This window comes from Bufo gargarizans, chromosome 4 (genome assembly GCF_014858855.1).
Source record: "Bufo gargarizans isolate SCDJY-AF-19 chromosome 4, ASM1485885v1, whole genome shotgun sequence".
Taxonomy (NCBI): domain Eukaryota; kingdom Metazoa; phylum Chordata; class Amphibia; order Anura; family Bufonidae; genus Bufo; species Bufo gargarizans.
Window position 1 is genome coordinate 93,461,994 of NC_058083.1, and position 25,076 is coordinate 93,487,069.

At 41.7% G+C, this 25,076-nt stretch overlaps 1 protein-coding gene across 4 annotated transcripts in view; it reads right to left on the reverse strand.

Annotated features, from left to right (window-relative positions):
• The window catches only part of EPHB1 (EPH receptor B1), a 359,685-nt gene that overhangs the window by 71,556 nt on the left and 263,053 nt on the right, over positions 1-25,076 (reverse strand). For 3 of the 4 annotated variants that reach the window (XM_044289419.1, XM_044289422.1, XM_044289420.1), the window contains exons 6-9: positions 15,950-16,074; positions 12,345-12,507; positions 3,571-3,679; positions 751-833 (exon numbers count right to left, since the gene is read on the reverse strand). In XM_044289419.1, the coding sequence (XP_044145354.1) occupies positions 751-833; positions 3,571-3,679; positions 12,345-12,507; positions 15,950-16,074 (480 nt within the window). The remainder of the gene's footprint in view (positions 1-750; positions 834-3,570; positions 3,680-12,344; positions 12,508-15,949; positions 16,075-25,076) is intronic. The other variant, XM_044289421.1, reaches the window with a different exon arrangement.

The window sequence follows — 25,076 nt, forward strand, 5'->3', positions numbered from 1 at the left end:
ATTGTTTCCTGGCTAGACAACCCCCAATTACATTTTGGATGAAAAACCTCTATAATACTTGGAGGTCATACAACATGCAGATATTTTATCCGACATATTAGTTTATAATGCGTTAAACTGGCTATCCCATCACAAATATTCTTGTCAATATGTCCTTCTAGAGCCAGATGACATCATAAAAGAAGGTGCCCCACTGGAAACCCACCTTCAAGAGCCAGAGTTGACTCATCTCTCACTCTGTCATGCTTGGGATATCCATGTTTTACATAGACACCCATTTATCTTACTGCCTGGTGTGTAAATGTACTTCCTGTACAGTTGACCACGGCTTTCCCCAGAAAAACCAATGTTCACTGAGGGTCTCAGGATCTGGAGAGTGGCAGTGCTCAGGTTAAAATATATCATCTGTGGGGAGCCCTTTGTGTGGTCTAGCAGTGCATTATCCTGCTTTAAAATAACTAGTACAAAAGTGCAAATCCTGCCCTGAATATGCATATCCATCATCCACACTGGGTACAGCCATTTAATACAGCCTAACCATTTATCACAAAGTCCTTCTTAAATGGAGCCACTTATTGCGAAGGCATTCTGTTCACAGATATATTGACGCATCCAACAAAATGGATGACCTCATGTGTTATGTTGACAGATGCACTTTAAAAATGTTGAGTGTTGCTGTACTTAGAATGAATGCTTAACGGTAAGCTTGAGCTCTGCTGACATATCTTCTCCCTGGTGGCAATGTCTTACCTCTGCCCGTGCTGTAGTGCTGCAGTTTATCACTGTACACTGCCTCTTTGCTGTACGTTCTTTTCCTGAAATACAAAAATACACTACACTTGAAAAATAATGATGCAAGCGGCAATAATATAGTCAGCTGGAAGATCAGACGGGTCATTTCTGTTTTCTGTTTTCTGGAAAACAGCTGAATATATTGAGGTCATTGTTTAGCACCAGGAAGTATAGCCAGTTGATGTCTACATTGGCCCTGTGGAGATCAGTACAGGCAGTATGTATTCTACCCTCAAAATGTTACTGTCAGGACTTCACTGTGCATTGCTGTGCTGGTTTGCCTGTCAGTGTAAGTGAAAGCAGAGACAATCAGTCTTCTGACTCCATTCCCAGAGCTAAGTGAGGGATTTGAGACTGCTGATTCCTGATTGTCCTGCTGGTTATTTGTTTGTATCAGGGCTCTATACTATGCGATATCCTGTTTATATTGACTCTCCTAGTAACTGACCTTTGCCTGTCTCTGGATTTACCCTGTAGATGCTGTTCCTGCTTATATTCACTACCTTGTAAACTGATCGTAGCTTGTCTCTAGATTAACCCCTCATTTACTACATTACCCATGTCTCTCTCTCTCCTGTTTTGACCCTACTTGATGATTTCTCTTTGTACCTCCCTGGTGATTCTGGAGGGTATGTTACTAGTGTACTTGCACCATTTTCACCATTTGCACCTCCCAAAGTGGTTTCAAAAGATTGATAGCAGTTTTGGGACGGCTGTAACACCCCAGAGTGGTGTTACCACTCCTGCACCCTGCTATTGTCTTTATTGGTCTAACCTGTATGTCATTTTATGTATTTTGTTCCAGGTCCTCTCCATAATGTGCATTCCTAATCTTGCTATGCAACTGTTTTATTACATGTAATGTGCCTGGTTCACCAGCAGGTGGCAGAAAATATGGCAGAGACATCCTTAGAGAGAATAGAACTTAGCATTCCATCCTCCCCCCTTTGGGCAGAAGTGGGCCAGTCCTGCTTGCTACCAGAAGGAGGTGGGAAAGTTTTTGTTTGTTCTGGTTGAGACTCCATGTTGGAGCTGCCAGGATTCTAACCTACTTTTTGGCTAAACATAATTCCGACTACAAGAGTGAAGTGCAGCATAAAGAGGAAACCAAGACACCAAGTTAGCTTGTAAGTACAGCAGAGTGAGAGAAAGATATAGCAGAGTTGAGTTTGCCTGCCAGTTTAATGCTAAAGCCTGCTGGAACCAAGACAAAGCCTGAAACAATTTGGAGAATTGTTTATTCAAGTAAAGCTGCCATTGAACTTCATCTCAAGGTGTGGACTCAAGTTATTTCTTCAAATCCCTTAATTATTCCCCCTATTTATTGCTTCGGAGCCAAAGCCTGGGGTCCAGCCATATCCAGGTAGGAGCACCGTGACACACCTAAAGAGACAATATTGCCGCATTACACCACTCGGCATTCCAACCAAACCTGGGTCGCAATATAGACGGCCCTGGGGGGAGGCCGCCCATTGCACATCTTAACTGGATCCTCTCGAATGGACTACACACTTAAATACAGTTAAAAATCAGATTTGCCCATGATATACTGGAACAACATATGCTAAACTATGCAACTAAAATCCATCTAGACATTTCACTGTGGTCTACTTTTCTATAGCAATTTTTGAAGACCCCTACGAATAAGATCTTTGGCCAAACCATGATTCTATCAATCAGAACAATTGATTAAAGTACGATCATCTGAACTCACAAATTAAACCTGGGGATATTTAATGAAAGTGAATCCGTCAGCTCCAAAGTAACCATACCTCCATATAGGACAGGTGCCATGAAATATAACCATAACTTTCATGTGAAAATCCAATCCTCTAATTCTGAAATATGCTTCATTGTATTCTTAGGCCTCATGCACACGACAGTTGTTTTTTGCGTCCGCAAATTGTGCGTCCGCCCCAAAAAACAGTGCGGCATCCGTTTTTTGGGGAGGATCTGTTTTTTTCCACAGATCCCTTGTAATAAATGCCTATCCTTGTCCGCAAATGTGAAAAAAGTAGGCCATGCACAATTTTTTTTGCTGAAGGGAAACACGGACAATGGACGCGGAACACAAACGGATGAACTATCAGCACTTTTTTGCTGACCCATTAAAATGAATGGGTCCCCATCCTATCCGGAAAAAAAAAAAACGGATCGGAGGCCGAGAAAAACATGAGGCCTTAAGCAAATACGTTTTTCTTTTATGGTCAGTGGGGTAGTTCATCTGCACCATCGTTCTGCTAGCAAAACCCTCAGTGCCTCCGCCTCTTAGATTTTTTAGCTGGTAGCAATGGTCGTGTTGATGGGGGTAAAGTTTAAACAACCAGAATACCCCTTACATTTGAAACTGATTTTGGAGGTGACAGATTCCTTTAAATATGAATGATCCTTACAAGTAAAAGTATTCATAGTGAAATGAACCCTTTCTGTTCCCCCTTTAGGGTCTTCTATGTTCTCACCTTTAGAGAAAATTTGAAGATATGTGTTTCCTTACTGAATACTACAATCACAATCTACAATATTGCATTAGAACTGGGATTTTAATCAAAAAGATGAAGCAATTTATAAATTTGTATCTTGGGTATTGTGGTAATGTGCTGCCATCATACATATATGTGTACCGTAGCACATCCATCTATCAGGCACCATGGACATCCAGCCATCCTCACACACAATAAAAGATATTATTGTATCACTATTTGCTTTAATGTGACGCAAGCTTGCAGACAAATCACTCTCACCCCATCAAGTGACATAAAAAGAGGAGCGCGTACTCACCTGCTGCAAACAATGGAGATGGCCACCAGAGACACTATGAAGACGACACCTGCGGCAGCCGAGCCGGCAATCAGGGGAAGCTGCTCTCTGAGCTCGGATTTGTAATCCTCTGAAAGAGAAGATAGGAGAAATTACACAGGGCGTTGCGAGGCTGGCCTACAACAATCAGACTTTTGTAACGTAGCCTATCATTTGTGCCAGATAGAGCATGGAAGGGAATCTACAAATCTAGACCTTGAGTCAGATCTTTATTATATGTATGTTCCCATTCACGATTCATGTTGAACCATCTAAAATGTCAAGTTGCCATTACGAACCTCCACTCTTTTCACCCAGCAAAGGTCAGAAAATCTGTCAGAGACCTATCTCCCAGTAATTTCTTGTGTATGTACAAGTATATTCATATGGTTCGGCTGATAAAAGAACCTCATATCCAGCATTCTCTTTGTACCCGATGTCAATTGCATAGATTATTGTCTTGTGAGCAGGGCCCTGGCTTCTATTGTTTGAATTGTTAATATAAAGGGAACCTGTCACATTGAATATGTGGCGGGTGTCGTCTGTATAATACAGCAGACACACGGCCGCAGTGACAGAGAATGACAATGACGCGGGACCCCCTTATTTAACCCCTCAGATGCTACATCTGTGAGGTTAGGCAGACCGATGCAACATTCTCCCCCCCCCCCCCACCTTCTGAACAAAGCTCCCACAGTGAAGTTGTAGGGCTCCAATCGGTTATCTGACAGCCTGGGCCCTGCTGGAGTTTCCCAGGGCTCCCATAGTAAGCTTCCTGCTAAGCTAGGCGCAGCTCAGCAGGGAGTCCATCAGAATACCAGTCACCATGGGATCAAAAGATCCCAGGTTCTAGCCTCCTAAGGGGGCTAATACTTATTAAGTAAAAAAGTTAAAAATAAAATAATAATAATAATATTTAAAATTCAAATCACCTCCCTTACTCAATTTTTCATATAAAATATATATAAACAATAAATGAAAAACAGGTATCACCGTGTCTTAAAATATCTGAACTTATTGAAATATAAAACAAAACAAAAAAGTTTTTATTCTTTTAAAGCAAAGAACTATACAAGGTTGGTAATGCCATAATCGTATTGAACTGCATAATAGGAATGTCATGTCATTTTAAGCACACATTGAACTCTGTGCTTTTTTTTTTTTCCCCCATTTTACCCCACAAAGAATTTTTCTGAACTTCCAATACAAGACATGGTCAATTAAATGGTGCCATTAAAAAATGCATTTTGTCCCACAAATAATAAGCCCTCATATGGCTGTGAACGGAAAACTAAAAAAGTTATGGAGCATTGCACAAGGATAGGTAGGGGGTAGATCCTGTGTGTATCAGCAATCTTATTTTACTGTACAGCTGGGACTTGTAGTCCCACACATACAGCATGAGTATCCCAGCAGTCAGACTGCAGGCAGGGAAGCATTTTATTCACTCCCTTTGCAGAGCAGGGGGAAGGGAAAGGCAGTCTTTGTTGACACCTACAAATATTTATGAGGGAAACCTCTGATATTGTTGTTACATATCCCCACTGCTCTGCAGCTGCATGTCAACAAAGGGGCCAGAACAGAAGTAGGGAAAGGAGGACATTTATTTTTTTTGCCTAAAACTTGCTCAGCTTAGGCCCAGTTCACACATCAGTTATTTGATCAGTTATTGTGAGCCAAAACCGGTAGTGAAGCCTACTCAGAGATAAGGTATAATGGATCACAATAAGGCTACATGCACATGACCGTATGTGTTTCGCGGTCCGCAAATTGTGGACCCGCCCCAAAAAAATACGGATGACGTCCGTATGGCATTTGTTTTTTTTGTGGAACCATTGTAACAATGCCTATCCTTGTCCGCAAAAAGGACAAAAATAAGACATGTTATATTTTTTTGCGGGGCTACGGAACGGACATTCGGATGCGGATAGCACATGGTGTGCTGTCCGCATTTTTTGCCGACCCATTGAAATGAATGGAACATGGAAACAAAATACGTTAGTGTGCATGAGGCCTAACTGATGGAAATAACTGCTCAAATAACTGAAGTGTGAACTAAGCCTTATTTATATATTGCTGACCATCAGATTTATAGTTCTATATTTTTTTACATAACTGGGACAACCCCTTTAAGGTGACACTATACCTGAATGTTCATTTTGCCAACAGATATCGCTTCCCCACTCCCCTTACACATGCATGCTCGGCTTGGTGGAGCTTGTATGTGTCATTTATGTGAAGAGGGGAATAAGCCAATGCCAGATATCTCTGGTGGGAGTCTATCTTCCTTCAGAAGAGAGGATGGGGTAAGTTGTAATTCAGCATGCCCAACCCTATTTTTCCCTGACATTTGCTGAACGAATGTGGGACAGACATCTAAGGCAGTGTTCACACATCATAATACAGCCAGTCCAGAGCAAGTCTTTACAAGTATAAACAGGAGACAGAGGAGCGTTGCTAAGGCTCAAAATGGGCCACTTTAGAGCTACTTTTCTAATAGCAATGTACGATTTCAGTAATTAAAGTATATTGCAAAAATGGTCGGTTCACCAAAAATAAAAAAAGAATGACAGTTACACTTTAAAAAAGAAAGTGTATGTTATATCATTTTTTTTAAAAGAGTCATTTATTCCATGATGGGATATAAAGACATAATATAAAAACAGAAGTACAATAGGCATGCACATATACATAGATATATAAGGTTATTTTTCTCTGTATAGGTGTCATTGCAGACGTGAGGTGTGGTAGTGACCACGATGACTACTCAGAGAACAACACATGGCATTCACTATATTGATACATACAGATAGATCTCCTCTTTAAATGCTAGTCCTGCAGCGAAGGACCAAACATGCTTCAAACACGCTCTGCTGGTTCTGAATCCATTTATTATCAGCAGAAGATTGCTTTTATTTTCTATTTTATTTATTTCGTCTCTGTTTGGAGCATTTGAAGAAAAATGATCAATTTGCAAACAGCGGCTCAAGGACAAAGAATGAAAACTGTAGACATAAAAACCTAACATAATGGGAAGAACTGTAAAAAAAAACATCAACACAGATCTGCCACTGTGAATTTCTATGCTCCAAATCTGCAGTGTTTTTCAGCACCAGCAATGTGGTTGAGATTTTAGGAAAATAAAAATTGCAGTGTAAATTGACATGCATGGCAATTTATACTGTGGATATTCACTGCCGTTTTCACCCTTTGCAAGGGTGTGAGGGGGAAATCTGTAGCAATTCATTGATTTTACCCCAGAAATACAATATCCACAGTGGAAATTCCACCTTGTGTGGCTGCACCCTAAGACCCCTTTCACACGAGCGAGTTCCACGCATCGGGTTAGTATGTAGCAGCTCCCGTCCTGACCTCCCAGCACTGAGGGGGTCGCATAGCATTATATTGAATAATGAAGCTATGTAACCCTTACAGTCAGTGTCGGACTGGGGTACCTAGGGCCCACCAGCAAAATTTATTTTGGGGGCCCACTGTATGGATACATTCAAATATAAGAAATATTTTAACAAGTTTTTTATATGAACATAGGCTGGTTGAGGTGCTGTACATTGAATATATGTAAGTAGCGCAGTGAGTCTACTGTATTATGTGCCACTTGTGCAGGGGGTGGGAGACTAGGGGCCCACCATGCTCAAGGGCCCACCGGGGGATTCCCCCGAACCCCTGTGGGCCAGTCCGAGCCTGCTTACAGTTCTAGAATGTATTGGATAACACTGACATAATGCTGTCAGTGTTATCCAATACATTCCAGAACTGTAAGGGTTACATAGTCAATAAAAGAAGAAAAACTGCTACAAGAGGACACAGTTTTAAATTAGAGGGGCAAAGGTTTAAAAGTAATATCAGGAAGTATTACTTTACTGAGAGAGTAGTGGATGCATGGAATAGCCTTCCTGCAGAAGTGGTAGCTGCAAATACAGTGAAGGAGTTTAAGGATGCATGGGATAGGCATAAGGCTATCCTTCATATAAGATAGGGCCAGGGGCTATCCATAGTATTCAGTATATTGGGCAGACTAGATGGGCCAAATGGTTCTTATCTGCCGACACATTCGATGTTTCTATGTTTAATAACTCAATATAATGCTATGCGACCCATCAGTGCTGGGAGGTCAGGACGGGTGCTCTTGCTGACACACGTTGCGAGTCCAATGCGTGGAACTCGCTTGTGTGAAAGGGGCCTAAAAGTATGTTCACACAATACGTGTTATGTGGATTGCTGAAGATTTTTATCTGCAGCATTTTTATTCTTTTTGCACATTCTCACATATTAATAACTTAAGAGTTCTCCAGGCTATAGATACAAATGGCCTATCTTCCAGATAGGTCATCGGTGTAAGATTGGTGGGGTCTGACTCCCAGCACCTCCACCGATTAGCTGATTCAGGAAGCCGCTGGTGCTGGAAACTGTATAGTGTATGGAGCAGGAAGTAGACAGCGCCATACACTGTGTGGTGGCCTGCTGAGGTACATCAGCTTAGCGCTCATTCAAGTGAATGGGAGATGAACTTCAGTATGCCAGCGCACACAGTGTACAGAGCCTTCTGCTTCTGCTCTATATAAAGTACAGTCTCCGACGCCACAGCAGCACAAAATAGCTGATCGGTGAAGGAGCCGGATGTTGAACCTCCACTGATTTGATATTGATAATCTATCCGGAGGATAGGTCATCAATATCTGTAGTTCAGAGAACCCCTTTGAGGCATGTTTACTTGTAGTTATTATTACTAGGTTTTAAACTAGCTTTTATATTTATTGTCCTGCATAGTTATAGTCTCCGATAAATATATAGGCATTTACTGTTCAAGGCTCCTTTTTGACAATACCTTTCTTGAAGTAGGTTCTCGGAGAACTGGTTGATTACGTGAGTCCCACTATTGGGAAAATGAAGAATCACATACCACCAACTAAAATTAAAGGGCATCCATGTAATGAATGAACATTATAGTGCAAAACCGTCCTTATGGACAGGTGCCCCTGGTTGTAGGTATATTCTTCTTAAAAACAGAGAGGCTCCATATAGGACAGGGATGCTCAACCTGCGGCCCTCCAGCAGTTGTAAAACTACAACTCCCACCATGCCCTGTTGTGGGCTGTTGGCTGACCAGCCGACGTTCATGCATCACATGTCAGGGAAAAACAGGATTGGGCATGTTGAACTATGCCTGATTATTTGTTTTCAAGGGAAAAAAGCCATCTTTATTGGTATTTGAAAGCTAATTATCTCCACTCCCCACTGAAAACACTGGGCCAAACTGAGCATATACATATGTATCGAGTATGGGAGAATATCTGTTGACCCAATGAGTGTGTGGCCGACTGAAGGTAAATGGACATCTTTAGTTTTTTTTTATTTCCATTAAAGAACCCAGGATTAATGGAAAAAGGAATGCTCTGCTTATTGAAGGTCACTGAAGATAGAAACTTTCCATTGTTCACTGTTGTATGGTATATAATTACATGACAGGCAGTGACATGTTTGTCTTCCCTTGGACACCTCATTGACTAGTTTCCCTCCCTAGCGCTCTTCCTGCACTTGCTTTATCTTATCTTCCTGCCCTTGTTCTCCTCCTGAAATTTCCTCCTGTTTAACTTTCCAGGGCTTATGAGTTTAATATTTCCCACATGATTGTCCGAGCCCTAGAACTCATTGACACTAATGAGCAATCAGCCAGGAACAAGGTGGTTCTGTTTCTGATGACCACATTTCCGTGTTGATAGCTGAGATACTTCATAAAGGCTTGGAGGTGGGTAAAGGATGATCAGGCGTAGGAATTCATCCTAAAGGACAAGTGGTATCGGAAATGAATGACAGGACAGGGTGGACACTTTGCTCTTATCTGTTCTCTTATTTTCTATCACTCCATATATAATCCATTGTTTTATTCCCATTATGTGAAAACACTGAAGAAGAAATCCCCTCCGCTCAATCTCGGCCAACTTCCATCTAACCTTTATCAGGCATGAATTCCAAAGGAGGATTGGCAGGGAAGGTGTTAAGCTCTTTGGAATAATACATAGGCACAGCATCTCTTGGCAACTCTACCTCCCTTCCTAATGCCCAGACTTGGTAAAGAGTGATGCCCAGCAGTGTTACGCATGCAATAGCCTGGCGCCGTGCCCCGTGCCAGTGTGGGTGGAATGTTTCCGCTGGTGGAAGAGAACCCTCGTGTCTGTCACGCAGTGATACATGTGTTGGAATTTGATTATTTAGCAAACGGGGGGAAAGATATTCTTAGGAATTCTCTGGAGGAAAGTTCCTAAATGTAAATACTCAGGATGCACATTGTATGAATTGTGTATGAAACACTCAGGTTCAATGAGGCATATATATAGAGTTGGAAATCTAATATATGTTCCATTTTACTCTTCATTGCCAACATCAGAATACGTTAACATGCCAATCAATTCTTCACATGGAATCTAATGGTGGTAACCAACCAAATGACCCATACAGATTGCTCATTTCCCTACATATAGATAGTTAGAGAAGAAGACATAATATATATCATATACATCATTGGATTTCTGCAATGTTGTACAGTACGTTGCCTCTGTAGAAGTAGCTCTTAACCGCTGATTATATCTGGAGAGAACTGGTTCTGCTTTTCATCACTCAAAATCATTGGAGACTGATGTCTATGGGCATAGATACCATAAGTATGGGCATAACTCACAGGGACCAGAGTGTATAGAGCACTAGAGTGTGCTGCATGTACAATAAGTTAAGGAGTTAGCATCTTTTTTTTAACATCCCCTTTAAAAAGGACCTTTCTCCTGATGTCCATTTATAGTAAATACTTTCTGAAGCATCTTTTCTTAAAACTCTGCATTGTGCTGTTCCTTCTGATACTCCTCCTAAACATTTATGAGTAAACTGATGACCGGGTGTTCCCAGGCCCCGACTGGGAATCTGTCACGCTGGGCAGATGGGCCAGTGGGCCACTCCACAGTGGGGCCGCCAGCCCCATCCCTTTAAATACCGCCTCTCTTTATTTTGGACCATTTAAGTATACTCTGGGCCCATCTCTGTACATTCTGGCCTGTCAATTTACAGATCGGACCTACATCCTACATTCTGACCCGTCACTGTACAGATTGGCCCCACCTCCATACATTCCCGCCCACCTCTTTAACTCTTGCCTGCCCCTACTAAATGTTTGCTCAGTTTAACACTCTTGCTGCCCCCCTGCCCTGCTTACAAGTGTCCTGATGTAACATATGTGGCACCCCTACAGTAGACAGTGTCAGGGACGTTCTGGATCGTCTGTGTGCAGCTCAGAGCGGCAGTCGGTCCTATGAAATGCCGTCTCCATCTCCCTTCCTGTGCTTATTACTTCCTGTGATGGCGCCAGGGGATTAGTCCTTCCATGATGTGCAAGTGCTTCAGTGTGGGCATTACGCTGTACTGCACATACCATGCAATATTCTCATTCTCTGCTTCACAGGTATATGACCCGATAAGCAAACATTTGGAAGCAGTGTTCACATATAGCCTCTGTATTGCATTTTTAAATGACTACAGTTAAATGCACTTTCATTTTTAATGACATAACTGTGTGAGCATTAAAATTAAAGTGTTTTTATCTGCAATCTTTTAAAAATGTGTCAGTCTCCATGGCAACGTAGTTTTTGGCGCATTGCCCGCACACCTTAGCCATGATGTGTGAACATGGCTTTACAGGCTCCATAACAATGCATCATCAACAGATGTCATGTATAACACTGTGTCATCCACAGATGTCCCTTATAACACTGTGTCACCCACAGATTTCTCCCATAACAGTGTGTCACCCAAAGATTTCCCCCATAACAATGTGTCATCCATAGATGTCACCTATACCAGTGCATCACCCGCAGATGTCCCTTAGAAAAGTGTGTCACCCACAGATTTCTCTCATAACAGTTTGTCACCCACAGATGTCTCCCATAACAATGGGTCATCCACAAATGTCACCCATACCAGTGCGTCACCCGCAGATGTTCCTTATTAACATGTGTTATCTGCAAATTTTCCCCATAATGCATACCCGCAGTAACAGCGCATTACCCACAGATGCCCCCTATGACTGTGTGTCACCCATAGATGTCCCCCATAACAGTGTGTCATCTGCAGGTTCCCCATAATAGTGTATCACCTGCAAGTGTCCCCCCATAGCATTGCGTCATCCATAAAGTTCAATGGAGCTGACCGACCACATGTACAATAAAATCTGAATGAGGATAAACAATGCAGCCTATGTCATTGCATAGTGCAGATTTGGGGTATTATTAGTGGGTCCCATTAGCCATTCTTCAGTTCCTCTTCTTGTTCTGGAAATATAAGGCAGGACTGTACCTCTTTGCATATTGTTTTCAAATGGAGCATTGTCACTACACAGCTGGTCTCCTTAAGGACAGCCAGCACCTCCGTAGCATATCCAAAGCATATCACTTGCCTAGCCAGAATCCTATTCTACAATCACCCCAAAACAGCTGCCTATGGATGGATACTTGGCTTGGTTATTTTGCCTCGTCATGTCCCAAGGCTTGTTAAAAAGTTGGACTTTGACTCTTTCTTTGAGAACCTCTTGACACTGCTTCAGCCCCATGTTCACCAGTATAACGTCATGCCTCCAACAAAAAGTACATACATGACCTGCTGCCATGAACATCCAGGCGATCTAAGCACAGATCTGTCATGTTACTGCTCAGTCAAGACGGAGCCCTGAGGTTCTTAGTCATGTGACCACTTACCGTCAGTAAGGGTTTGGAAGCACATTTTTCCGCTGTATTTCCCATAACCTGCCACAGTTCGTGCTCGAACCTGCACCACATAGACAATTCCTGGCCTTAGTCCTTCTATGCTTGCTGTGTTTGTCTGGCTCTTGGCTATCGAGGAGTTAAATTCATTGTGGTCCTAATCATAAAGAAATTAAGAAAAGGAAATAATTACAGGTTCAGGTGTTTAGTATAGTATAGTGCCACATACTGTTCCATCAAACATCAGCTCTGCTCCATCACATTTTTTGTGGATCAGTAAAAGCGGTAACCGTCCAAAAAAGAGAAAATGTATGTCTTGTAGAAAATGCTGTTCAGTGGACATCAGGGGAAGAATTTATCAAACTGGTGTAAAGTAGAACTGGCTTAGTTGCCCCGTAGCAACCAATCAGATTCCACCTTTTATTTTCCAAAGGAAAATGAAAGGTGGAATCTGATTGGTTTTCCTTTACACCATTTTCCCCACCATAACAGAGGCCACCCTGAATGTCCAACACACTATGGTTCTTGGGTATCAGACATGTTCTCTCTGCTAAAAGGTTTACTCACCCATACACTGCAAACAGCACAAAGTGCCACTGTTGTCCATGGGTTGTGTGTGGTATCGCAGCTCAGGCTCCTTCACATGAACAGGGCTGAGCTACAATTCCAGACACAGCCTGTGGACAAAAATGGGTCCCACTTCTGCCAATTTTGCCAGGGGAAGACAAAGCCAGTGTTTCCACTGCAGACAAAATGTAGTATTAGGCTAGGTCTACACGACGACATATGTCGCGGGACAATAAGTCACGCAACACATAGGGCACAACTACACTGCAACATGTGTTGCACGACATTTAGTCGCACCAATGTCGTGTGACAATTTTTATAATGATAGTCTATGGTGTCGCACTGCGACATGTGACATGCTGCGACCACCGAATGGATTTTTTGCGACTGTCGCGTCGCAGTTGCAGCATGTCGCAGTGCGACACCATAGACTATCATTATAAAAATTGTCGCGCAACAAATGTCGTTGTGTAGACCTAGCCTTAGTCAATAAGTCTTGCGACAGATAGGGCACAACTACACTGCAACATTTTGTCGCACCAATGTCACGCGAAATGTTTTATAATGGTAGTCTATCGTGTTGCAATGCGACATGCTGCGACTGCGATGCGACAGTCACAGAAAAATCCATCTCTAATGGATTTTTGGCGACTGTCGCGTCGCAGTCACAGCATGTCGAATGTTGCAGTGTGACACCATAGACTACCATTATAAAAATCGTCGCACGACATTGGTGCGACAAAATGTTGTGCGACAAATGTCGTTGTGTAGACCTAGCCTTACAGGGCAGCTATTCAGGATGGCTCAGGTCCACCAGAACAGAAGCCGCTGACACATGGCTGAATGGGGGACTCCTGTAAGGGGGAGGGGGGGGCAGCAACCATCCTACAAATTAATGTTACTGTCTGTATTCAGGTTCGTGTTAAGCCTCAGTCACAGTGTTTGGAGAACACGTAAAGCACACGTACCCATACATTTTACTATGTGTATTCACACATCAGTGTTTTACCACGGTCGGTGTTTTCACCGCCGATGCATGCTCTATTTTGTCCTTGCTCACGGATCCATGCCTATTATAGTCTATGGGTCCATGAAAACCATGGATGCAACACAGATGCCATCCGTGTAGGAAGAGACGCTTTGAAAATTATTTTTCAGCTGTGCAGGGTCAGTGACACACGAGTGACACAGGGACAGCAAAAAACGGCCATGTGGACCCAACATGGATCCATCATGGACATCCTCACGAAGGCTGTTAAAGTATAGAAGGGTGGACAGCACACCTAGTAAACCAGCGGTGGGTGCACGTCTCCCGGGAAAATGCTAAGCTTCCCCGTACTTGATAGGGTAATCCTCATACAAAAGAAAAAGGGGTGGAGGCAGCACGTTCTTTTCTTGAAATTTATTCCAGATGCAACGTTTCGTCTAAGGAGATGACAAAGGCTCCTTAGTGAAACATTGCATCTAGAATAAATTTCAACAAAAGGACGTGCTGTCTCCACCCCTTTTTCTTTTGTATGTGGATTATCCTCACGGAGGCATCACTGACCACCTTTTCGCGGATTTAAACATGAATATGTGAATGAGGCTTTAGAGAATGTTATACGGTTGATACGTGTTTCCTTCTCTTTTAGGAAGGACTGTCTGGGATGGTAAAGGGTTACATTAATTCGACATGTTCAGTCATTCATACGTTAATATTTGCAATGCACTAAGATGGCGGTTTTTCATTTATTATGTTATGAGTCGGTATGGTAGTATAGGGAGGGAGATTCCTAGTGGCTGAAAGTTGTGACATTGATGCTACTTAGATACAGAGCTGGTGTACCGAGCTGATAAAGAAGTCTGTTTCCAGAAGTTTGACTTACGCCACAGTTCCTGATGAGAGTTTGGCTAGAGAGAGAACGTGTTGACTTTGGAGAAGACACCTGTGGCGGTATCTCCTCATTAGGAGACCAAGAGAGCAATCCTGTTATTGAGTGGTGCAGAGGGTCTGGAGCACCAGGCTGAAAGCAGTTGTACCCAGTGTGAAACAAACCCAGACGTCTTATTGGTTTCCATTGATAATCCATGCGCTTTCCACATCCGTATGTCTGTTCCACAAAAAGATAGATTATGTCCGCAAAATGCTTACCACATACCCATTGAAAACCGCGAGTCCGCAATAAAATGCGGACAGCATACAGACCGCATCCATATTTTCATATTAGTGCACCAGAAGATGGATACAGTCGTGTGCATGGGGTCTTATGGAGTAAAGACAGCGAGTTAAGTTCTCTGCTTGCCGCCTTTTAATGATGTGCTCCTAACCTGAATATTCCAGCTCCAGAAGGACATCTGCCTCCCCCACCTTATACTTCTCGTTTACCGCACATAATGGACACCAGACGTGTACACAGAAGACAAAATCAGCAAATAAAGAGCTGCAAAAATGCAGCGTCGTTCTGCTTATAGAAGGTGATTCATGTATTAATTGTAATTTCTTCACCAGCAGAGAAGAGACAATAAATCTAATCATCAGTATTGTAATTTCAGCCAAATACACAGAAATCAATGTATTGTCTGAAAGTCTGATAACTGCAGATCAATGGACGGCTCCGTGACCACCATGATTGGATATTCACGAGAGGAATTTCACAGTTAAGGTGGAACAGCATAGATTTTTAAGGAAGCCATCAGAAATGTCCCTATAGAGGGGCATGGCAGATCCCAGACACTCCAGCTTCCAGAAAATCCTACTGTTCTCATACTTTATACAGGTCCCATGTTCTACACAGAGCCCATATTCTGCGCTATCAATTTTAAAATCCTAGTGATGTCTGAGCAGGTGGGACACAGCATTAAGAACTGCAGCCAAGAAGAACATTGCGCTCTTTTATGGATCATTAAGACTTCCAAAATAATTATAGGCGGTGTTAATAAGTCACCGCTGCCACCAATTCTCCATCACAACTAAGCTATTCAGTGTTAGAAATGACTGGGCACTTGAAAAGAATGAACAATTCTGCGAGAAAATACCCTTAATTTCTCACCTTCTCATAATATCGGATCTCATAGTCCAAAATAATTCCATTGGGTTGTTCTGGCTGCGGCCATGATAGGGTAATGCTCTTCATGGTTGCTCGGACTTGGTGCATGATGGGCACAGTGGAGGGAGCTGTAGAAATAAAAGTGGTAATATATGACTTTAGCTACTCAGAGGGCAGATATATTCAGTTCAGCATAAATGTAAGGGTCTACATTGGGACCAGCTTCATCTTTACAATATTCAACATGGGGTCCCTCAAACATTGACATCATTTTTATATTACTTTGGCTTAGGATTCAACTTTGGCTGTGCCCCACACTTTTCTGTGATACAAGGGTTGATAAAAATATCCCAATATAGATTTGCCACAGGGTGAAATGGTAGGTTAATAACTTTAGAATAAGGCATTTTTGATAAATGGTGATATTTGAGGAAGGTGATACAACAGCGATATCTGTTGGGTGGGATACATTTATATTAGTGAAACAACTCCTTTAATTTTCCTTAGGTGTCAAAACTCCCTTATTTTACACCCACAACCACGTATGCCAAAAGTTTGCAATGTCCAACCATATTCTGAATTTATTTATCACTGCTTAGTCCAAGGAGAACTCTGCACCAAGTGGATTGCTGCAATACACTCGCTGTTTAGGCTCTGGCACAAGCTAACACTGGTCTGGGATACAATCCAGTAGTTTTTAGAAATTGTCACTCAATGATATGAGCGGTAAAGTAACTATATGAGAAAATAATTTAGTCTATTCCCCAATGCCTCTACTACTAAAAGTGGTTGTTATATACTATAAACATGTACGGTAATCTACATTGCAATATACCGAGGCAATATATTGTATAAATGATGATGGCATAAAATAATATATAATTTTAAAGGACACAAGCACATTTTACGAATGATCAGAAAACAGACTTAATGGAATGGAATGCAATCATCTAGATGTAACAAAGCCAATTTGCATCATTTTTTTTGACATATTTTTGGTGCATATGCAGTACCCCAAAGCAAGAGATATCTGCAAATGGTATGGAGGGCACAGTCAGGGTTAACAATGCTGGCTCAGCCCTTATAGGAGGTAAGGTGTGGGTTGGTCCCACTCCTAACCTTAGAAAAGTTTGGAAGGAGGTTTAGAAGGAGGAGGGAGCTGTGTCTCATGCTCTTTTTCCTCTGGCCTCAAGTTCTACAGACTAACAGATCTTTGTGTGATTTACTGCAAGATGAACAGAAGGAGAAAAATAGAGAGAGAGAGAGAGGATAACTTAGAATTTGGAAGGCCAAGCATAGGAGTCAGCAAGGTAACCTGCTACTACAGCCATTAAGACTTTACTGAAGTGAGGGACACCGCTAAGGCACCCTTTACACTTGGACATGTCCTGGCCAGATGTGCTTTCAAAAAACATGTATCCTGCAGTGGACACTACAGCCATTATTGCCAGGTTACTGTTGCTAGCCATAGATTCTAGTGAGAGACTTTAGAACAGGCATCCTTAAACTGTGGCCCTCCAGCTGTTGTAAAACTACAACTCCCACAATGCCATGCTGTAGGCTGATACATGTAGGCTGTTCGGGCATGCTGGGAGTTGTAGTTTTGAAACAGCTGGAGGGCCGACGTTTGAGGATGCCTGCTTTAGAAGGATAGTGTATAAAGAGTAGGGTGGTTCAGACTTTGCTTACGCCCCAAGTCTCAGTGATGTAAAAGATATACAGGTCCTTCTAAAAAAATTAGCATATTGTGATAAAGTTCATTATTTTCTGTAATGTACTGATAAACATTAGACTTTCATATATTTTAGATTCATTACACACCAACTGAAGTAGATCAAGCCTTTTATTGTTTTAATATTGATGATTTTGGCATACAGCTCATGAAAACCCCAAATTCCTATCTAAAAAAATTAGCATATCATGAAAAGGTTTTCTTAACGAGCTATTAACCTAATCATCTGAATCAACTAATTAACTCTAAACACCTGCAAAAGATTCCCGAGGCTTTTAAAAACTCCCAGCCTGGTTCATTACTCAAAACCGCAATCATGGGTAAGACTGCTGACCTGACTGCTGTCCAGAAGGCCATCATTGACACCCTCAAGCAAGAGGGTAAGACACAGAAAGAAATTTCTGAACGAATAGGCTGTTCCCAGAGTGCTGTATCAAGGCACCTCAGTGGGAAGTCTGTGGGAAGGAAAAAGTGTGGCATAAAACGCTGCACAACGAGAAGAGGTGACCGGACCCTGAGGAAGATTGTGGAAAAGGACTGATTCCAGACCTTGGGGGACCTGCGGAAGCAGTGGACTGAGTCTGGAGTAGAAACATCCAGAGCCACCGTGTACAGGCGTTTGCAGGAAATGGGCTACAGGTGCTGCATTCCCCAGAGACAGCGGCAGAACTGCCTGACCTGGGCTACAGAGAAGCAGCACTGGACTGTTGCTCAGTGGTCCAAAGTACTTTTTTCTAGTGAAAGCAAATTTTGCATGTCATTCGGAAATCAAGGTGCCAGAGTCTGGAGGAAGACTGGGGAGAGGGAAATGCCAAAATGCCTGAAGTCCAGTGTCAAGTACCCACAGTCAGTGATGGTCTGGGGTGCCATGTCAGCTGCTGGTGTTGGTCCACTGTGTTTTATCAAGGGCAGGGTCAATGCAGCTAGCTATCAGGAGATTTTGGAGCACTTCATGCTTCCATCTGCTGAAAAGCTTTATGGAGATGAAGATTTAATTTTTCAGCACGACCTGGCACCTGCTCACAGTGCCAAAACCACTGGTAAATGGTTTACTGACCATGGTATTACTGTGCTCAATTGGCCTGCCAACTCTCCTGACCTGAACCCCATAGAGAATCTGTGGGATATTGGGAAGAGAAAGTTGAGAGACGCAAGACCCAACACTCTGGATGAGCTTAAGGCCGCTATCGAAGCATCCTGGGCCTCCATAACACCTCAGCAGTGCCACAGGCTGATTGCCTCCATGCCACGCCGCATTGAAGCAGTCATTTCTGCAAAAGGATTCCCGACCAAGTATTGAGTGCATAACTGAACATAATTATTTGAAGGTTGACTTTTTTTGTATTAAAAACACTTTTCTTTTATTGGTCGGATGAAATATGCTAATTTTTTTAGATAGGAAATTTGGGTTTTCATGAGCTGTATGCCAAAATCATCAATATTAAAACAATAAAAGGCTTGAACTACTTCAGTTGTGTGTAATGAATCTAAAATATATGAAAGTCTAATGTTTATCAGTACAATACAGAAAATAATTAACTTTATCACAATATGCTAATTTTTTTAGAAGGACCTGTATATGCCAAATTTCAAGAAGATTGGATAGAATGTAGAGGCTGCACAGTTTTGTAAAAGTAGGCAAAAAATAAGATTTTTCCATGTTAATTACTTTTATTGGGAAAACTAGAAATCACAAACTTAAAATAATATTAAAACTAGACACTAAGATTAATAGGTAGTATGTGTTATATTAATCAACTTTGAACGATGCAATCCCTTCTTTTGTTAGCTTGGTGATAACTTTTCTGTGATGCTCGACTACCCTCAACAAGACAACAAGAATTGTTTTTGTTGTTTGTGCCTGACCGTTTCGTTAAACTTTTTTATCAGAGCGATTCCTCTTTCTGTGGTATCATTGAGCACCTTAAAACGTTCACATGGCTTCTTAGAGAATCACTGCAGTACGTCTTTGTTTTATTAGTAACAAAATGGCTAGGTTTTTACCCTCTAATCGTTTCTTTCCTTTTTCTTTGCAGGTTTGGTTTCAAATTTTTTTGTCATATTTTCCTTAACAGCCTGAGTAATACATTCGTCCAAAAAAGCTAATCCTACATTTGTTTCTGACAGATACCAAAGGTGTCTCTTAGCTTAGGTGACGTCTGCATCTGGGTAAGTGCTCAGAAGCTGTAGCATATCAAAATCATTCTTTGGAGCCCATCGACTTACAATTGCCTTTTGCGAAAAGCGAACATATATGAGTCTGACAAAATGTAAAACCCATTTCTTTCCTTTCAATTCTCGTTGAGGAATATTCAACTGTTTAGTGAAGAGGACAATTTTAAGTGCATATATTGCTTTTGCCACCCACCTTGCTTGATGCAGAGCCCATGGGATCCTGAAACTAAAGTCGTTTTTAGACCAACCTCCTAGGTACAGGATCGAGAGTAGTAATAAAAGTGATCAATGTGTGCAACCCCTAAATGTTATCCAATCTTCTTGAAATTTGGCATATACAGTTGCATGAAAAAGTATGTGAACCCTTTGGAATGATATGGATTTCTGCACAAATTGGTCATAAAATTTGATCTGATCTTCATCTAAGTCACAACAATAGACATTCACAGTCTGCTTAAACTAATAACACACAAAGAATTAAATGTTACCATGTTTTTTATTGAACACACCATGTAAACATTCACAGTGCAGGTGGAAAAATGTTGTGAACCCCTAGACTAATGACATCTCAAAGAGCTAATTGGAGGGAGGTGTCAGCCAACTGGAGTCCAATCAATAAGATAAGATTAGAGGTGTTGGTTACAGCTGTCCTGCCCTATAAAAAACACACCAGTTCTGGGTTTGCTTTTCACAAAAAGCATTGCCTGATGTGAATGATGCCTTGCAGAAAAGAGCTCTCAGAAGACCTACGATTAAGAATTGTTGACTTGCATATAGCTTGAAAGGGTTATAAAAAAGTATCTCCAAAAGCCTTGCTGTTCATCAGTCTACGGTACTGCTGCTACTCTCCCTAGGAGTGGCCATCCTGTATGACTGCAAGAGCACAGAGCAGACTGCTCAATGAGGTGAAGAAGAATCCTAGAGTGTCAGCTAAAGACTTACATAAGTCTTTGGCATATGCTAACATCCCTGTTAGCGAATCTATGATATGTAAAACACTAAACAAGAATGGATTTCATGGGAGGATACCACAGAGGAAGCCGCTGCTGTACAAAAAAAACATTGCTGCACGTTTAACAGTTTGCGCAAGAGCACCTGGATGTTCCACAGCAGTAGTGGCAAAATATTCTGTGGACAGATGAAACCATAGTTGAGTTGTTTGGAAGAAACACACAACACTATGTGTGGATAAAAAGAGGCACAGCACACCAACATCAAAACCTTATCCCAACTGTGAAGTATGGTGGTGGGGCCATCATGGTTTGGGGCAGCTTTGCTGCATCAGGGCCTTGATGGATTGCTATCGTGAAGGAAAAATGAATTCCCAAGTTTATCAAGACATTTTGCAGGAGAACTTTAGGCCATCTGTCCACCAGCTGAAGCTCAACAGAAGATGGGTGTTGCAACAGGACAACGACCCAAAGCATAGAAGTAAATTAACAACAGAATGGCTTAAACAGAAGAAAATACGCCTTTTGGAGTGGCCCAGTCAGAGTCCTGACCTCAACCCGATTAAGATGCTGCGGCATGACCTCAATAAAGCGATTCACACCAGACATCCCAAGAATATTGCTGAACTGAAACAGTTCTGTAAAGAGGAATGGTCAAGAATTACTCCTGACCATTGTGCGCGTCTGAACTGCACGTTTGGTTGAAGTTATTGCTGCCAAAGGAGGTTCAACCAATTATTAAATCCAAGGGTTCACATACTTTTTCCACCTGCGCTGTGAATGTTTACATGGTGTGTTCAATAAAAACATGGTAACATTTAATTCTTTGTGTGTTATCAGTTTAAGCAGACTGTGATTGTCTATTGTTGTGACTTAGATGAAGATAAGATCACATTTTATGACCAATTTGTGCAGAAATCCATATCATTCCAAAGGGTTCACATACTTTTATTGCAACTGTATATCTTTTACATCACTGAGACTCGGGGCATAAGCAAAATCATATGAAAATCACATCTTTGGAAAAATAAAACACTCTAATAAAGAGTGCCATAACTCCTAGCTTTGTCAGACTCCATACTTCGCTATCTGTACAGACTAAACTGTGCTTCATTATCATTGAATGTACCACAACTCAGATTAAACTGCACTACAGTAAATAGAGTTGTTTATTCTGTTAAAACAGGCCTGGTTAATGACTCCTTACGCCGGCCATTGTCTCTCCCTGTCAGGAACTTGCACTAAATCTACAACATCAAGGGCGCCCCAACTACCATTAGGCAGGAGCCTCAACACCAGGAAGTGCCCCAAAGGAAGAAAGGATGCATCCTCCTGTCACATGTCCCGGGACTAGGGAGCAATGGCGAGAGCATACCCACTGTGATAAACTACTGCAGCCAAAGGCACTACCACCCTCGTTCTCCACTTTAGCTCCTCTTGAGCCACGACACAGACACATTACAAAATCTGAGCAAGTGGATTTTCTAGGGAGGTGGGGGGGGGGGGAGTTTTGGCACATAACTGAGCCAAATGGTGCCTATGGGCCTATGGGCCCCATAGACTATAATAGGGTGCTTTAGGTTTCTGCATGCGCAACTTTGTCTCTGCTTCAAAAAACTTCCGCTGAGCGGAAAACTAATGGACCCACATTATAGTCTATAGGACCCTTGTTTTATGCCCCGGGACTAGGGAGCAATGGCGAGAGCATACCCACTGTGATAAACTACTGCAGCCAAAGGCACTACCACCCTCGTTCTCCACTTCTGCTCCTCCTGAGCCACGACACAGACACATTACAAAATCTGAGCCAGTGGATTTTCTAGGGGGGGGGGGGGGGGGAGTTTTGTGACTATTTTATATGCATTTTTTTCACAAAAAAAAAACAACAGTGACTCAAACCACCTTGTAAAGGTATGTATTGCCACATAGTGACAAGCGGGTGTTTTTCTGTCAAGTGATTTATTTTTTTCTGTCATAGTTCTTAAAAAACAAAACAAACAAAAAATAATAATTTTATATATATATATATATATATATATATATATATAATTTAATGTTGAAACAATACATCACCCCAAGGATTGAGTGAGAACTTCAGGTCTGCCAAAATTACCTTTGTAATGCAATCATTTTAAGATGAGTCAGGTTAGAGAAAACAGTCGGCGCCCATCATGTGCAGTGTGCCATAGGAACATAAAGCAGTCACAAGTGTGAATTATACAAAAGGATGACAGCTGTAATATCAATTAGTATTATGTAGTAAAGTTCACCTTGTAATTGCGTGTGTAATTAATCCACGTTAAACTGTGCATAAAGACAATGTGATATGATCCTGCCAGATAAATCTATTATTCTACATGTGCAGCCTTCTGTATGGAGGACACGATGCATCAGAAGGCCTCATATAATTCCTAAGTTTCTAATCAGAGGAGCTCGGGTCTCCCCTGGTTCCTCTCTGCTTTGCATAATGCTTCATTTCTGAGGTCAGCTCTGTTTACCACCCCAATACGAGGTCTCTCTTTCAAGTACACGCAGGAGGCAGAATGCCGACGCTTCTTCTGTTTACCCAGATCTCCTCTAATCCGCCTTTTTTGTTTTCTATTCCCATCCTTTTGGAGAAGGATGTTAATTTCCTGAAATTAAGCACTTAACTTGATTGCTGTTTTGTTAATTGCAGGCTTCATAGCTATGGCTCTGTTGCGTGGTTAGCATGGGTAATGTAGTAAGAATCTAGAAAGCTACGGCAACAGGATAACTGTCAAGTGTTCTTCTCAAAAATTACATTTCTTCGCTTAATTCCACATGTAGATGTTAAACTCAATCTGGCGCTACATTGATAGGGTTGAACTACAGGTCCCTGCGTGCCATTTGACAACATGCCTGGGGTTAGTCAGTATTTGGTCAATGTAAGGTCAGTGATTAACTTCATTGAATGTGAGCCAAACCAGGATTAAAGCGTACACATACATAAGGTATAGTGGAAAGAATTGTTCCTGTTCTGTGTTTTTACCTTGCGCCTGCTTTGGCTGACAAACACTGATGAAAATCACTGATCAAACACTGACTGTGTGAAAGCGGCCTTACAGATTGCCACTGCACACCTTGGCTACCTGCTACATTAAATGGAGCATTTCATTATTATTTTTGAATTACCTTTTTTAAGTATTCCACTTTCTTAGGCTGAGTTCACATCAACGTCCAGCCTTTCCGTTTTTCTGCTTCATTATAGGATCAGGAGAACAGAAAGTACGGATTCGGCACATAACTGAGCCAAATGGTGCCTATGGGCCTATGGGCCCCATAGACTATAATAGGGTGCATTAGGTTTCTGCATGCGCAACTTTGTCTCTGCTTCAAAAATATTCCGCTGAGCGGAAAACTAATGGACCCACATTATAGTCTATGGGACCCTTGTTTTATGCAAATAAACAATAAAAACTATATAAATTTGCCATTGTCATATTCGTACAGACCCACAGAATAAAGTTACTGTGGGAACAAAGTGAACGCAAAAAAAACAAACGCGAAATAATGTTACATTTTGTTTTCTTCTTCATTTAATACTTGGTTTACATTTTTTTTTTACTGGTCCTTAAGGCTAAATTTGAAAAAATTCAAAATCTACAATAAAAAGGTGACATTTTATGGAGGTTTTTTCCAATTTTGACATGATTATTGGGGGTAGGGTTGATATGAAGTGATAGTTGTGATTCTGGTTTTACCATGAGACTCTCTTTACTGCCCCATAGGGGGTTCTAAGGTTGGCAATGCACTTTAGATGACTTCACATCTCCTATACCCATGCAATCTCTGCCAAAGTGCATTTCATGATGAGAGGGAAGTAAACTGCTGTAAGACACCTCTGGTGGTGACTTATCTCATTCGAAATTAAACAGTCCAATTGTTCCTTCCCAAGAGATATGCTGCCAGTGGGATTGTTGGGACCCTCCCACCATTCACATTAGCTAGTTGGCCAATTCTGCCAACTTTGGGGCAGATTCAGTCAACACTCATCAAATGTCTATAGATACAGTGTTGGATACTTATCAAAGACCGACATTTTACAGCAGTCTTTGATATCCCCTGCGCTGCCGGAGGATGCGTTAAATTTATGATGATTTAGATGCAATGGTGTATACAAAGTCATAAACATGGGCTTTGCAACTTTTTTGTGCCAGAAAACTGGTGTAGGTGAATGATACACCCCTAAACATATTTTCAGTCTGAGATACAGAGACTAGTTACACCATGCTTAAAAAAAATGGGGACTCAA